General features: G+C 43.7%; 1 protein-coding gene across 1 annotated transcript in view; it reads right to left on the bottom strand.

Moving 5' to 3' along the window:
• PPM1E (protein phosphatase, Mg2+/Mn2+ dependent 1E) overlaps positions 1–8,390 on the bottom strand; it is a 63,958-nt gene extending 55,568 nt beyond the window's left edge. The window contains exon 1 of the mRNA XM_058817664.1: positions 7,963–8,390. Coding sequence (XP_058673647.1) covers positions 7,963–8,366 — 404 coding nt within the window. The 5' untranslated portion in view covers positions 8,367–8,390. The remainder of the gene's footprint in view (positions 1–7,962) is intronic.
• Positions 8,391–16,447: the final 8,057 nt, after the last annotated feature.

The raw sequence follows: 16,447 nt of genomic DNA, 5'->3' as shown, positions 1-16,447 counted from the left end.
TAGATCTCCCACTCTGTGAGGAGCAGAATCCAGTGAGGAAGCAGAACTAAGAACAGCCCAACACCTCCATGCTCTGCAGGCACAAAGTGCATCTGTCCCAAACAGGGGTGTTCCTCTCACCCCCAGAAATACTGAGCTTCTGGCTTCTCATTGCCAAATGTTTGGGTTTTACCCAGCTTTTCAGAAGAGTATTATTACCCCTTTCAGGAGAAAGGGGTAATAAGAGAGCTGAGAGCATAAACTCATTTTAGACAAGGATATTTATAAATAAATACATGAATTCATCAATATTTCCTCAAACACAGCAATGAGATGACAAACAGAATGACGCCACTTCTAGGAAAGGTTTGGAAAAGCCTTAGTTTAAAATAAATGTCATGCTGTGTATAAGTGTGTGCTTTAGTTTATAACTTACTAAATTCCTGCTTTTTATCCAGGCTGGAATTTTTGATAATTTATCACTGTTGGGCCCAGAGGTTGCAATAGGAACTGAATGTTTCCCTGGGTTTTTCATCCTATTTTTAATATTTATTTTGTTGAGAAAAAGACAACAACAAAAATTTGTTGAATTCTCAACTAGAGCATGGGGAGTTTTCAGCCTTGCAGAATGTGGAGTCAGGACTGAGGGAATGGAACCGTTGTGGCAGCTAATGAATGTAACATGCAGAGCAGGGTGTTTGTAACACTGAGGAGGAACAAGTCACCACGTTCATTTCAGCTCCCTGAACCTCAGTAAGAAGGTCACAGCCTGAGGTGAAAGGAACAGCCCTCGAGAAAGTGCCAAGAAGTTAAAATGCCAAGGGCTATTTTTACATGCTGCTTCTATTATTAGTTACATGGTGTGGAAGTACAGAGCCTATGAAAAAATCATATTCTCAAACCAGTAAAGTACTCAAATTCTTTCTTGTAAATGAAGAGCAGAAGAAACTAAAGTTGAAAATTTGTTAGGTACAATTTAACAGGTTTTACTGGATCATCAAAGGCTGGCAAAAATAGCTTCCAAATCCTACCCTCTGAGAAAATGAAGGGGCTGCCCACAATTTCACCCAATTAATCAAACATTCCTTTTGCTGTAACTGCAGTTTCCCACTTCAGGTTTGTGTGCATCCGAGGCCATTTTGCCATGATCAGAGTTTAGCAGCCCACTTGGTAACCCTGCCCTGCCACCAAAGCCACCCATGAGGGTGCACAGAGAGTTCAGGGCTAGGAGCAGCTCCACAGCTCCAACTGCTGCATTACTCAGTCATTCCTTGCCCTCAGCTGTTTTCCATCCAATACAAACATAAACTGAGGTGATCCTGCAATCTGGTTAACTTGTTTAACTTCTGTATTAATTATAGAAGTACCCAAGGGCAGCCATTTCCCACGCACTCCTCATTTATGGCTCTGATCATTACTTCTTTATAAAATGTCTTATTAAAGGCGGGTAATGTTGTTTCTTCTTAATGAAGTACAAAGGCACGGCAGAAAATGTTGCTGTAAAACAAGTCCACAGTCTGCAATCATTTTATCTAATCACTGGTGTGTTGTAACAACAAAAATCTGGAATATTTGGTTAGTAATTGAGATTTCAGCCAACCCAAACAGAAGGCCCTGAAGTACAACTTGTAGTAACGGCCCTTTAGCAGTGTCATGGGTTCCTAACATGTCTCTCACACATATTGTCCAGGACACATTTATTTTTGTAATCATTTGCATTACATAATTGTGGTTGCATTGCATAAGACAGTCTTGCAGCATGCTTCAAAGAACATCTAATGTTTTAAACTGCTCACTCCATTTCATCTCCTTTCTCACATGTCTTTCCTAGACAGCGAGGAGAAAACAAATGAAAAAAGAGCAGGCACCAAAAAATGGGAAGAAAGAAAATGGTGTGGAACAGCCAGAGAATATTTCAGGGTATCAAATATAGTAATAAATAGTATTCTCATTATCTGCTACTGCATGCCCTGTTGCTTTTGCTTTTAATGTGATCATGTAAGCAATTTAGCCAGACAACAAAAATGAATGAGAGCAAACATCACTGAGACAGCAGGCAAGGCACTGAAACTTCTGCTCACAGAATGCAAAGCAAACTAAAATTTTCACCTTTTATGAAAAGAACCACACTGAGTTCTTCAAATAACAGGTGGAGAAATGCTCTGCCACTGTTAAAGTTACAATGAGGGATTTTAAGGATAAAAATATTCTGTGCAGTGTTTTGTGCCAAAAAGAATTACCAAACAAACTCTCCAGAGGAATGAAACTCATCACATCCAAAAGGCAGAGTCAAAAGTAGTTCCACACAATGGCCAATGAGATTTGAGTTGCAGGAGTATAAGGTCCAAAAAAAGAATGTGTTAGCACAGATCTAATTCTTCAGTCAGTTTGTACTCAAAAGCAAACAGCCTCACTTAGGAGGAGAGAATCTGTGCAAATTGCTCTTGGGTCAAAAAAAATCTTGGTGTGAAAAGCTCCTAACAACATTAATTCCCTTTAATGTGTTGTACTACCAGGAACGTTCATTGAAATAAAAGCAGTGGAATGAATATATTTCCATAATCTGTTCACTCAGAATGATTTTTAATGCTATATAAAGCAACTCCCAAGCATAGTCACCCTTGTGCTTGAAAAACTCAGCATCCTTTTAATCATAAAGTAGGAAGTTTTGAAATGTCACCTTATATGTTAACCATTACAAAATGTAAATCTGCAATTTAGATAGATCTTTTGAGCTGCTATTCCTTTTTTTTTTTTTTTTTTAATGAGTATCAAAATATTTGATTTCCTTCAGTATTTTTAAAAGTGTGGGAGGGTGAGCTGAATATGTCTTAGAAACAACAAGAAGAATCCCTCAATGTGTAGAGAATGAGTTGTGTTTGGGAAATGTTTGTAGATTATTTGTAGATTATAGTGATTTCTATTTGTAGATTATTTGTAGATTTAGATTTCTAAATCTAATTTGTAGATTTAGATTTCTGTTTGTAGATGATAGTGATTTCTAGGCTAAGGGGATGAGATGTGTGTGCCATGACATCACCAGCACTTAGAACTTGGGCTCTTTTCAAGAGTGACAAGGTACCAGCAGCACTGAAGCTCTTGACTTTCTGCACACCCCCAGTGGGAGGATTTAGGATGAATTCAGACAAACACCAGGATTTCTAGCACCAAAATCCCTTGGGTGTGATGTCAGCATGCTCAGCTGTACCCAGCCAGCTCCACAACAACCCTGGAGGGGATTCCTGACCTTGGAGGGGCTCCTGAGAGTTAACACAGCCTCAGGATGGGAAAGCCCAGCCTGGTTTGGGTTGGAAGGGGCTGTAAAAACAACCCAGTGCCACCTCTGCCATGGCAGGGGCACCTTCCCCTGTCCCAGGGTGCCCAAACTCTGCCCAGCCTGGCCTTGGGCACTGCCAGGGATCCATGGGCAGCCACAGCTGCTCTGGGCACCTGTGCCAGGGCATCCCCACCCTACAGGGAACAATTCCTGATATCTAATCCAAGCCTAGATTAGATGAAATATTCCTAATATGGAGGAATATTAGGATATTCTAAATGGAATGTTCTCTATCCAATCTCATTAAGCAGAGAAAATGCCCCAGCCAGGTGCAGCCAAATCTCCTCCTGTCATTCCTTGTGGGCACAGGCCAACATTATCATTTCTATTGTTAAACCTCACGAAAGATGATGAGAAAAGCACCATGTTAAAAAGGATGCAATGACTTTTTGTTGGTCCTTGTGATTAATATTAGACATGGCAAGTAGTTAATTACATTTCTTAAAAGGGCTTTGAGATTGCAATCAATAGAATTGATTCTAAAAGACAAATTATGAAGGAGTAAAACATCACAGCCTATTTAACAGGATGCTAAGAAAGCCCATCCAGCATCATACATGGATTTCAACTTAAAGTGACAACAGTGCCAGCTTTCATGTGAGAGGGTTTAGAGAGCAAGTTAAAACGTGGATATCTGCTGTTTAAAGGGAGAGAATTCCATCTCTCCACTCAACAGAGATGGAGATAGCAGAAATAACAATTTTCAAGAGCTTATTTTATTTTAAAAAGGATTTCTGCTCATGGAAAATTACTACAAGAAGGTCTTCTTTAGTTTAACATTGAAAGCTGAGGGGCAAAACCTCCATTCTCATTTACTGTCCACATTTCACTTAACTCCAGTGTTAGAAGGGTGAGCCTACATTGCCTTTCTTGATTTTTTATAGTAAGGCTGTGGGAAATCCATAAGCAAAAAATATTTTCTCTCTTTAAGAGAAAGAAAGGATCAGTTAAAAGAACTCACTTCAAATACTGCATTTTATTGGAATCTAAGTATTCTGTGAATGTTGCACAGTATTCTGTGAATGTTGCACATTATTCTGTGAAGAAATGTAAAAGGACAGTGCTTACAAGTTTTTCTTTTCATGTTCCAAGTCAAAGCAAGGCTTTTACAGCCTTTAAAATAATAATGTTGCCATCAGGGACTTAGTTAAGCACTTAAGATGACATAAGAATAAATTTTACTTTTATTTTACTTACCATCTTCTGCAAACTCAGCACTGGACAAGTAGGGCTGCTTTCTAAGCTTGTTCAAATGAAATTTGAATTCCTAAATGAACATTTGAAAGCAGAAATGTTGTACCTCCGAAATCACTGGAAATAAATCTGAACCTAGAAATTATACCAGCTGTATCTATTCCTATCAAAGCTTGGGGCAAAAAAAAAAAGAAAATAAAAGCAAGAAGAATGCACAGTTGAATTTTTCAAAGCATTTCATTTGCACAGGAAAAAAGGAGTGTAGCAGCAAGACAAATTTGTGCTTCCTGGTGACACAACTTGTAAGAGTCTGGCTGTGTCCTCTCTTGGCAAGCACAGCTTTGCTGATTTGTTTTTCAGAGGTCTTGTCAAGAACCAGCTCTCTAAATGTGTCAGGTTTAATAATGGTATCAGTAGGAAGAGACCAGAGCATGATATGTAACTTTGTTACTCAAGTTAGTAACTTCTTCCTATAAAATGAGTCAGAAATCAGGTCTGATTCAGCAGGAGCAAGAGATGGGATCTCATATTTAATATTTTAAGGCCTTGGTATGTTTGTTTCTACAAAGAAACTCTGTAAATTATCTTTTTCTCTTGAATAATATGGTCTAGCCATAGCCTGAGAGTTCATTTTGTGGTTACCAGACAATGTTCCAAGGCAATCCCCTTTTGACAATTTTCTCCATCTAATGCAGCTCCTATTGATGGCTTTCATTCTGTGGAGGGTCACTAAGAAAACACACAGTGCCCATTTGGTGGCATTTAGACAGATAGAAAGATTACATTAATCTAATTTTCCAAGCATATGTTGCCTCCACAAAAAATAAAAAAAAAAAACAAAACAAAAAAAAAAAAAAAAAAAAAAAACAAAACAGGAACAGGAAAGCTCAAAGGGGAATATGAGTCTTTTGGAAAATAGCAGGGAAATCTCATAAATAAGAACTCTTTGATACTGATCTACACAGTGGCAGAAAAACATTATATTTTGTCATGATTAGCAATATGTTCTCATGTCTGAAATGGTCTGACTTTTCTCAAAAAGATCTAAAGCTCTGTGCTTAAAATAGCTGAAAAACAGCTGTTGGATTTTTCACAGCAATGGGTTTTATCTTCATGCTACATAGAATGCAAACCAGTCATTTGACTAATATATAGTTGCAGAAAACATGCCTTCAGAACAGTCTCTCCTGCTAAGGACAAACAGAGGAAATATTCCCTCTTACATGAGTTTTCATGTGCTTTTTTATTTAGGTTTTGGGGTTTTTTTTTTATTTTTTTATTTTAACACTTTCATAGCTGTTTGGCACAAGAGAGCTTTACTCATACACATCAAGTTTCCCACCTCTGGAACCAGCTGAGCCTTTGGCTGTAAAGGGTGAAAAGATTCTGCTTCTGCCTGTTTTATAGTCTTGTCACATTTTAAGTTTCTCTGGTGACTGGAGAGTGAACTAAAAATACAGAGCCTTACCTGAGGAATACTTTTGCATATTTCCACTTACCTCAGACTCCACCATCATTCAAGAAAAAGCTATTTCAGTTTAGCTCTGTCTTAGGAGTTGTTAGATTTGGCTTATAATATTTTTAAATGTTTTATTTAAGCCTTTAGGAAACTGTTTTCTCACAACATAATCCCCTGCTCCCATGATTTTGAGGTAGACCTTGGTTTTAGCCTAGAGGAGGAAGCCTGCATTGATTTCACCACAAACAAAGCCAGGGGATGCTCCATTCAGTGGTCATCCAAAGATTTATACTTCAGGCTGAAAAAACCCAAAGAGCCACAACCTGGCAAGAGCTGGGTCTATAAAAAGATTCCTCTCAAAAGGTCTTTTTTTTCTTTTTTTTTTCTTATTAAATTCAGCCTTGAAATGGGGAATCTGGGGTATGGGGACAGGTCTGAGAGAGAAAGGACTGGGGAGGAATTCCAGTTCAAAATAATTTCATAGCTATACTTCAAATAATACTTTCAAATCATCTGCTCCACGTCTAAAACTTTATTCCCGCTATCGTGACTTTGGATTTCACAAACCTGTTTAAAAATAACCCAACAAAACACGTCCTAAATAGGTAGAAGGGACCTGCCTCTCTGCTCTCTACCACATCCTCTGAATGTGCTGCTGTATTCCAGAGACTTTCCAAAGGTGGCAGGGCGAGCATGTGTGAATAGGAGAGCTTTGTCCTCTGCAGCTATCATTGTGTTGTCCCTACCGTCCACAAACGCAGAGGGCAGATGAGAACTGGATAGAAACAGACCATGCAGTTGTAAAACCCGGTTCTTTTCTCTCTTTATTTATTTATTTCTGCGACTGAGTAACACCTCTCATTACAATTACCGGCTCAATGGCAGAAAATCTCCCCGGTGTGCTGCGCAGATTTTCACAGCTTCATTTGTCTCCTCCTGTGGCATCAGTTTAAAAAGGTTCCTAAAGAATTGCCACTAACAACCGCTTCTATTTCGAGCCTTCAAAGCCGGAGCTGAGCACAATACAAGGCACTGGTAACTGATCTTTAGGTTTCAGTCCACAGACTTTCCACACTGGGAATAGATCCCATCTGTTTCCTCTTTATGCACCAGCCTTTAGAAAGCACAGATCTGGAAACTGCCTCCGTACAGAACCGAGTATAGCCGGCTTTCCCCAGCTGACGGCAGAAAAATCCCCATGATTATGGATAGCTTTCTCCCAAGGCTTTCTACTCCTCTTTTCTCCCTGCTCTGTGAATACACGGTGTGGCTTTCTCCATGTGCTGTGGTTTTTTGGAAGGGTGAAGGGACTGGACCGCCTCTCTTCCCTTGCCCCATCTTCATTCCCCTTCTTGGCAGAGGTTTCCCCATTTACCAGCCCTCACAGTGGGAACATTTCAATTTCAAGCCCCAGCACAATCAACCACAGGCAAACCCCCCTCTTTGCTTTGGCACCAGAGCGTGAGATATTTCCCCCAGCGCTCTCCCTCCCCAGCAAGCTGCTCTCCAGATGGATGCTCGTGGCTCTCCCTTGTCTTCCCTTGTCCTGTCCCAGGCGAGCGGAGGGCACAGAGCAGAGGATTCCTTGGGGCAGGGGCAGCCGCACAGAGCAGGACGCTGTGACCCCGGGGTGCTCAGCACCACAGTAGTCCTGAACTCTTTTGCCTCGGGTATCCCCCCTTGTCCTCGCTTCCTTCCCTCAGCCCCACATGGGGTGTCCCTCAGCCCCACACTGGGAATCCCTCAGCCCTACATCGGGGGCTCCCTTTACCCCACACTGGGAGTCTCTCAGCTTCACATTGTGAGTCCCCTCAGCCTCATATTGGGGGAGTCCCCTCAGCCACACACTGGGAGTCCCTCAGCTTCACATTGTGAGTCCCCTCAGCCACACACTGGGAGTCCCTCAGCTTCACATTGTGGGTCCCCTCGGTCCCTCACAGGAGGGTCCCCTCAGCCCCGCGCCCTGCCCCGCTCCCCTCAGCCCGGCACTCACTACTTGTAGAGCTGTTGCAGGCAGAGGTCCAGGCACTCGCCCTCCACCTCCTCCTCCGTGATGTACTCCGAGAGCGGCCGGGGCAGCGAGGGCAGCGGCGGGGGCGGCGGCGGCGGGGCGGGCGGCTGAGGGTCGCCGGCATCGCCCTCGCCGCCTTCTCCCTCCTCCGCCTCGGCGGCCGCTCCCGCTTCTCCCTCTGCCCCGGGCTCCTCGTCAGCGTCTCCCGCGGCTTCGGCAGCGGGAGGGGGGGCCGCCGGCTCCGGCTCCGGTTCGGGCTCCGGCTCGGGCTCCGGCTCTGCCCCGAAGGGCCCGCGGAACTCGCCCAGGAACAGCTCGAGGAAGCGGCGGTAGGTCTTCTCCTCCGCGCTGCCGCCGCCGCCGTTGCCCGAGCCGCCCGCGGCCATCGCTTCGCATTCCCGGCCGCCCGCCGGCGGATCAGCACTGCGCCCGCAGAGAGCTCCCTGCCCGCCGCCGCCTCCTCCTCCTCCTCCTCCTCCTCCTCCCTCTCCCTCCCTCCCTCCCTCCCGCCGCCTGCGCGCGCGCTCCCGAGCCGGGCCCGCGGGGCCGCGCACGCCGCGGGGGGTGCGGGGGGGGTGAGCGCGCCTGGGCGTCGGGAGCGCGCGCGGCTCTGAGGGGGGCCCGGCGGGGTCCGGCGGCCGCCCGAGGGGGCGGCTCGGGCCGCGGCGCTGGCGGGGGAGCGGGAGCGGCGGCAGCCGCGCCGCTGTGATGAGTCATGCGAAGGCAGCCAGACGCGTAGGTTCCTCACAGGAACCCGGAGGAAACCTGAGCGCACATCGCCTGTTACCTAATCCCTGCCTCCTTCGGGGCTTCCCTGGAGCTTCCGCCGCCGCCGCCGGCGCCTCCGCGGCTGCCGGAGGGTGCGCGGGGCCGGGGCGGCAGCGGGGCCCCGCCGTGAGGGGACGGCGCTGTCCCGCCGAGCCGCGGCCCGGGCCGGGGCCAGGAGCAGCCGCGGAGAGCGGGTTTGACAGCGGAGAGTGTTGGCGTGAGGGGAAGTGGCCATGGAAAAGGAAGAGGGTAGGTTTAGTTCAGGTGTTCGGGAGGAATTGTTCGCTGTGAGGGCGGTGAGGCCCCGGCAGAGGCTGCTCGGAGATACTGTGGGTGCTCCATCCCTGGAAGTGTAAAAGGGCAGGTTGGATGGAGCTCTGAACTCCCAGGTTCAGTGGAAAATGTCCCTGTCCATGGAATAGATGATCTTTAAGCTCCTTTCCAACCCAAACCATTCCATCATTTTGTGGTAAATTACATATTACACAATATCTATTCATTCCATGTTCTGGCAAAGGAGAATTTGTGACAAGCTGAAGATGCTACACCAACTAAAACTTAAAAGATAACCTGCCAGTGGGAGACAAGCTGTAGTGAATATTCTCTTGCTGTCTAACAAATGTCTTTCATTTGTGAAAGGCATTTTGGCTTGTTTTATTCACTGCTCTGGAAAGCTATTTTCAGAGCTATCAGGTCCATAAATACAATTAATGAACAGGTATAATTGCAACACATTTAAAATAGCTTGTACACATGGGAGGGAGCAATATCCTTAATGTGAGATATACCTTGAAAAATGGCCAAATCACAAGCCCCATATGCAAAAAGATCCTCAAATTTTTATGTATTGTAACAGGGAGAGTATCTTGCTGAAACCTGTTGTTCTCTGCATTGTAGCAATTACCTCTGCATGTCAGGGTGCTCCTGTAAATCTGTCTTCTGTTTGGTGAGCTATTTCAGAGCCAAACTAATTTTAGAATATTTCCAGCAACTGCATTGACTGATCATATTGAGATCTTGTGAATATGTAAAAGCCCTGGGAGTTAAAAATGTGATTGTCACAGTCAGTCTTAGTCCTTCACAGCTGACAGTGACAGAAAATCTCATCACTTGTCCTGGAAGGTTATGTCTAAGCAATATTTTTCTTTATGCCATTTCTTTATTTTCAATTTAACACTCATTTATTTAGTGAATACCGGGTGGGTTTGAAGGGTAAGAAACATTGAAGGGTAAGAAACATCGCAGTTCTTTTTGAGCAGAGAGCTCCCAGTTGCAGCTGACGATGTCATTGCTGGATTTTGTTTTTTATTTTTTTTTATGTTTGTGTGTTCTGCATCATCAGTGAGTCACAAGCCCTGGGAGGATGTATATCAATGCAAGTATCACAAAGCAGTTTCAACTTCATCATCAGTTGTTTTTCCCTCAGAATCCAGAGGCAGTTGGAGTTTCCAAGAAACTATAATCCAGATAATCTTAATGTAATATGTTCTGAATTATAAAAATTCCTATTACTACAATGTCTTAGGGAACTCACAGCTAATTCAACAAGATGCAAGATCAGCTTCATGTTTTATGAAAAGCAGCAATTAAAATTATCTAAGAAGAAATTCAAAAGCACTTAGGCAGCCCTTTCCTGGAATTTTTGTTAATTTTATATATTTTTTCAGTTTTTTCAAAGAGCACAGAAGAGTATCTGGGAGCAATACCTACTCTGCTCCATGTTGAAATGTTAAAGTTACCAGATGTCCTTGATTCATCTTGGCAGTCCCCATGCGCTTTTCATCATTTGTCTCGTGGCAGAAGACACTAATTAAAATGAAACAGAGCCCAACTCCACACTCAGGACACTTTGTCAACTTTTGGCACCGCGGTCAAGCCAGGATTGTTTTGCTGTGGTGTTAAACAGCGAGCTGATGGCTCCGAGCCACGCTGGCGTTTGTTTGTGAGAGGGAAAAGGTGGGGAAGCGTTCCTTGAAGCTGGAGCGGGGAGCAGACGGTGGCGGTGGGTGGTGGCAGAGCCAGGCAGGAGGCTCTGCTGGCCCTGTGGGGACACCGGGGGGCCCAGCTCCCCCAGAAGGAGCCACCCTGCCCAGCAGAGGAAGCTCTGAGCACCCACTGAGCCCCCAGAGCGTGTGCTCGCCGCTGTTACAGAACGTTTGGAGCGCTCAGGAACTCGGGGAGCTAAATTTAGAGTGCTGGCTGTGCTCTGGGCGTCGCTGGGTGCATGGCTCCTGTGGGATGAGGGGAGGTGGATGGGATAAACTCACAATTCCCAGCTTCCTGAGTCTCCATATTCTCCAATCATATGGAGAGTAAGGCTTGCACTTGATGTGAGAAGGAAACACAGGTATTTATATCATTTCAAATTTAATAATGTCGTCTTTTGTTCTAAAAAAGAACATTTTGCAGTATTGTTTTGGAAGAAATCCGTTTCATTTTAGCCTTAAAACAATGCCTTCCTCTTTCTCATTTGCTGTTGAGTAATAAGCAGGGTTTGAACAGGCCTTGGGGAGGTGACCTGAATTGTATGGAGGGCAAAAAGAAGTGATTTTTAATTCTTTGTAACCCTTGGAAGTGGCTCCTGTGGGCTGGCAAACAGAAGACAGGTAGGTCTCATGAAGAATGCTTTGACAATACCTGTGACACATGATCTGATACCATACAAATGAGTTTAATGGCAAAAATCCAACGGTAAATGCTCCTTCAAAGTAGGGCTTCTTTAAAAAGTAGGGCTTTTGCAGTAAACCTGAATTAATTTTAGCAGCTCTATTCAGTTTTAATAATTCCAGTTGCTTAAGACCAAAGGCAGCAGGAATTTGTAAGGAATACAGCAAGAGGACTCTTGTTGACAGAGCCAACATCCATCAAGCTGCAGTTCATTTTCTCAGGTTTTTCTCAGGTTCAGCCTGGTCAACTGCAGCTTTGAAAAGCTCAGTAACTTCTGTCATCACAGTTTTACTGCCTCCTTGACCATAATAAGGTTTTTTTAGGGTGTTTCTAATTACCAAAGTCATTCTCTCTTTTTCTTTCTCTTATTATTTCTTTTTAAAGTTTTCGAGGTCAAGTCAGCTTTTCCAGATTAATAGTCAAAGATTATTCTGAAATATCCCCATCCATTGCAAAACACGGGATTTCAGGCCTGAATCCCACTTCCAGCTGTCATGGAAATTTCCAGTCCCATCCCAAAGGAAAATTCCATTTTTAGCCTTCCATTCAGACCCCAGTTCAGGAAAGGGTGTGCTTTGAATTTGTGTTCCTTTCAAACCCCATTGATCCAGCTCATTCTAACTTCTTTCAACAGCCTCAAACCCTTCTGTGAATTAGCCACAGAAACCTGTGCTCATTTCACAAACGAATGAATGAATGGCTTTTAAAGAGATAGATTTATGTGATGTAACATATTTACTATCAAAATGTAGTAAGCAGTAAGTTTATCTAGTAAAAAAAAAAGTGTTACAATCTCTTATTGACACGCTGCACTTTATAGACATTATTTTCTTGCTAAGGAGACAACTTGTTCTTTAGCCCAAACATTTTAATTTAGTAACATATATGATACAAAAAGAATTACTAACTGAGTGTAGTTGTAACTGTGTTGCTAAAATTGCAGCAGTTCACGCTAAATAAATTAAGGGTATTAGAGGCATATGTGTCAGAAATTTAAACTTCCAAAATAATGGAAACTGAGCAAGCATTCAAACAGCAAATTCAGGGCCTTTGAGACAAACATCCAGAGCCAATTAGAACCATTCCTTGAGGTCTGTGGAGTTTCTTTTTTACTATTTTATATATGTTATAAAATATTTTAAACAATCCCCCTTCTCACTGTTTGAAACTGAAATGTGATTTTTTTTTTTTTAATATCCCAATACTCCTTCGGCTCTGTTTAAATCAATGGCAAGCAATTCTTGTAAAAATGAGCAGTATTAGCTATAATTCTTGAAGTCTGACTTACTAAAATACAGACTTTTCTATGCATTATTTTGGCACACAATCTAACATTTTTACTGCTTGTGTGATGATGGGACTATTGGTTTTAATGCCATTTATTATTTCAACAGCTAGAGTTCAAACTGTGGAGAGCTCAGGCTCTCTCATGGATAGATAGTGGATATTGTAGGAATATTTCTTGCTTGTGGGAAGCAAGACAGGAGCTGACAGTTTAACAGTGGGTGCATTTGTGGGTGAAATCCAGTACTGGGCAAGGGGCCAGTTCCCGGTGATTTCATTCTTCAGGAGAGAACACGAAGGCAGGCAGCTTGCAGCGGCCAAGGGAAGGCAGCTCCCCTGACCCCAGTCATCCCAAAGGAGCGCATGGCCAGCAGCCACGAGGCAGCGAGGGCCCGGCCCGGGGGCAGCAGGGGGAAGCCGGGGCAGGGAGCAGCTGGCAGCGGCTGCTGGAGCCCCGGGGCTGCGGAGGAGGAGCAGCAGCGCTGGCCAGGCCGCTCCCGGCCCCTGCCAGCGCCACATTCCCCTGCACCGGGCTCCCTGCGGGGCTCTCAGCGTGGCCCTGCCGCGCCGGGAACACAGGCTGACCCCCTGCTTCCCGTCCTTTCAAACACTGTTATTTCCCTTCTGGAATAGTTGTGCTGCTGCCATGTCAGCGCTGTTTGTTCCATTTCTCTCAACCATCAAACCATGCTTCTAAACTTACTGCTTGCAAGGGTTCTTCAGGGTGAAGAGATAGAGGAGAATCTTGACTTCATGATCAGAAGGCTGGATTTATTAATTTATGATATATAATACATGTAAGTTAGAATTAAGAAGGAAATATTTCACAGAAAGAGTGGTCAGATACTGGAATCATTTACCCAGTGAGGTGGTGGAGTCATCATCCCTTGAAGAATTTAAAAAAAGACTGGATGTGGCACTTGCTGCCATGATCTAGTTGAACAGTTAGAACATCGACTGGACTTGATGATCTTATAGGTCTCTTCCAGTCTTGAGCTTCTGTGATTCTGTGATTCTGTGAAAAGGAATAGAAAGAAAAGTTCAGAAGCTTGCTATGCTAAGAATAGAAAAGGAATGAATAAACAAAAGAGCTCTCTCGGATCTGTCCCAGAGAGCTTGGTCCCTGATTGGCCCTTAATTGTAAGCATGGAACATGGGCCAACCACAGGTGCACCTGTTGCATTCCACAGCAGCAGATAACCATTGTTTATATTCACTTTCTCTCAGCCTTCCAGAAGAGGGAAAAATCCTAAAGAAAGGATTTTTATGAAAAGATGTCTGTGACAACATATATTTATTATAGAATTATCAGATGCTAAAACAGTACTACACATCTCAATATGCCTTTCTAAAGAATTATTATCCTGAGCATGGTAAGACAGTCTCTTTGGAGAAGCTGGAGCACAATGACATGCCCTTCCAACTTCTCTATCTCATTTGTTCAGGACAAGGGTGGAGTTCCAAGGATTTCACCTTTGTTGTTAATCCATTAAATATCTGAGAATAAATCTGATCCTAAATTTAGTCCCCCTGTAAAATAACTGAAGGAACAGTAACTGAAATTGATCAGGAAAATGGTTGTTATAATTTAGATGTACTTTTCTCAGCTCTGCATTCAGCACTCAGGTTAGCGGCCAATCTCCTTTCCACAAGTCAATCACTTTGTGGCTGACCCCAAGAGGAGACTGATTTCCTACCTTGAACCTTGGCTGCACCTTTGTACCTCCAGTTAAGCCATTTCTTCTCCATGTTTTCTTCAATTTACTCTACTTAGAGGCTTGCTGGCTCCTCAGTACTTCATAATGGAAAAGGTGCAGAACAGATCAAAACAGGAACAAATAAATTGTTATTTTCCCTGTCCAAACTAAAGAGTTTCAAAGCAGGACTCAGGGCTTGAGAATCCTCCTGTGACCGCAGTGTTTGCCTGTTGCCAAAGCCTGTGGCAGGATCTGCATTCTTGTGGCGACAAAATAAGTTCCTCCACCACAAGTAAATGCCGTCCCCACAAAATGGAATAATTTCAAACTCAGCATGACAGTTAAAGCCCTTGGCTTTCAGCAAACTGGGACTTAAGCAGCAAATCAAACAACCCATTTTCTTTTTGATGCAGTGCCATGAGGTTGGCTACTTAGAATCTCACTTTTTGTGCAGTAATAAAATTCTCTTCTGCCCCTCACTGTTGGGCACTGATGTTGTGACATGCACGAGGATTCCAGGCACATATGGGAAAAAATCAACTTGCCATGGAAGATTTACTGGAGAGGCAACGGTCAAATTCTTTCTTTCTCTGCAATTCTGAGGCTGGAACAGCTTCCTTGTCTCCAGCAGATGAGAACGAAATCTGGCTCATTTAATCTAATTTTGTCTCCGCCAACAGATCCTTCTCTCAGTTCTGGTCTGCAGAGCTGATTTTTATAATAGCTTCAATAGGAAAAAAAGAGTGAAAAATTAAAAAATCTCAGCACAGAGAGCCTCCAATGTTTCCTCTGGACATTTTGTAACTCCCACTGTTAACCAGTAACTGTGCATCTTTTTAATTTGAATAACGATGCCCATAACACTGGAAGCTTTAACATTTACTCAGCCAAGACCATTTATCTTGTTATAACAGGATCAGCATCTCAGCTGGGGCTTCTGGATGCTACTCTACTACAAACAAAATTAAAACCACCAGTCAGCTGAAATTAATAGTATATGGGAGCCACACTGTTCCTGTGCTCACACACAGAAGGACGTGTGGAGGGTGTTAAATCCCAGCACAATGCACTGAGAGAAATGGATTTTTCCATAATTACCAAACCCCTCGGATAGCAGCTATCACCAGGATCCAGGAGAGCTCCTGAAAATATTGCTCCAACATTCCTAATGGATGGTTTTCCTCATGCCTACGTCGGCAAGAGCTGGGTGCCAGCTCCCCCCTCCTCCTGCCCTGCCAGACGTAGGAAGGCTTTATTCCCAAACGGGAGCGTTTGCTTGCTGACATCACAAGCGCCAGGATCCTTTTGTTTGCCTGTGTCTCCTGCATTGAAATGTTTGTCTGAGTCACAGATCCCGCTGCCTCCCTTCCCCTATGTCATCCTGCTTGCTTCACAGCTTCTCCCTGACTCACAGTTTTTAAATTTTGACACAGCCCAGTTTGCTGCATGGCAACTCAATACTTTTCCCTTTAATATTTTATTATGTAATTTTTATCTAAACCCTATAATGATGCAAAAACCACTGCTTTTTTTTCTTTTTTTTTTTTTTGAATAGGGAGATGACTCAGATTCAGCACTGAATTTAATTTCAAGGGAAAGTCAGTTTAGTGTATACTAAATAAAAAATTTAACATAGTGACTCCCACAACTTGAATTCTCCATTTAGCTGCTGGCTGAGTTTCCTCAGCTCTAACGTTACCGAGTGCTCTGCCAAAAGGGGTCATCTCTGTGCATGTGTACAAACACTTCCCATAATTGAAGTAATTACTATTTTGCAGTGCAGCACCTTTCTTCTCCTCTAATAATCTCCTTGATTTGTTTTCTCTTAATAAAAAAGAGGACAAAAAGCTGCTGTGCTTTCAGTGTGGATTCATTCTCTGGGTTTAGACTCTGGAGCTGCTGATATTGCTGGTGCCTAAGTCTGGGTTTCCCCTTTATTACAGCCATGAACAAAAGAGATCCTGATCACAGCAAGAAATGAAATGAAGAACGTGGAAGCCATGGCTGTGCAGCAGTTTGGTTCAAGCCTGAGTCACGGTAAAATATTCCCT

The sequence above is a fragment of the Ammospiza caudacuta genome, chromosome 20 (assembly GCF_027887145.1).
Source record: "Ammospiza caudacuta isolate bAmmCau1 chromosome 20, bAmmCau1.pri, whole genome shotgun sequence".
Classification (NCBI taxonomy): domain Eukaryota; kingdom Metazoa; phylum Chordata; class Aves; order Passeriformes; family Passerellidae; genus Ammospiza; species Ammospiza caudacuta.
The sequence above is the reverse complement of the archived record's forward strand: the minus strand, read 5'-3'. Positions and strand labels throughout refer to the sequence as shown.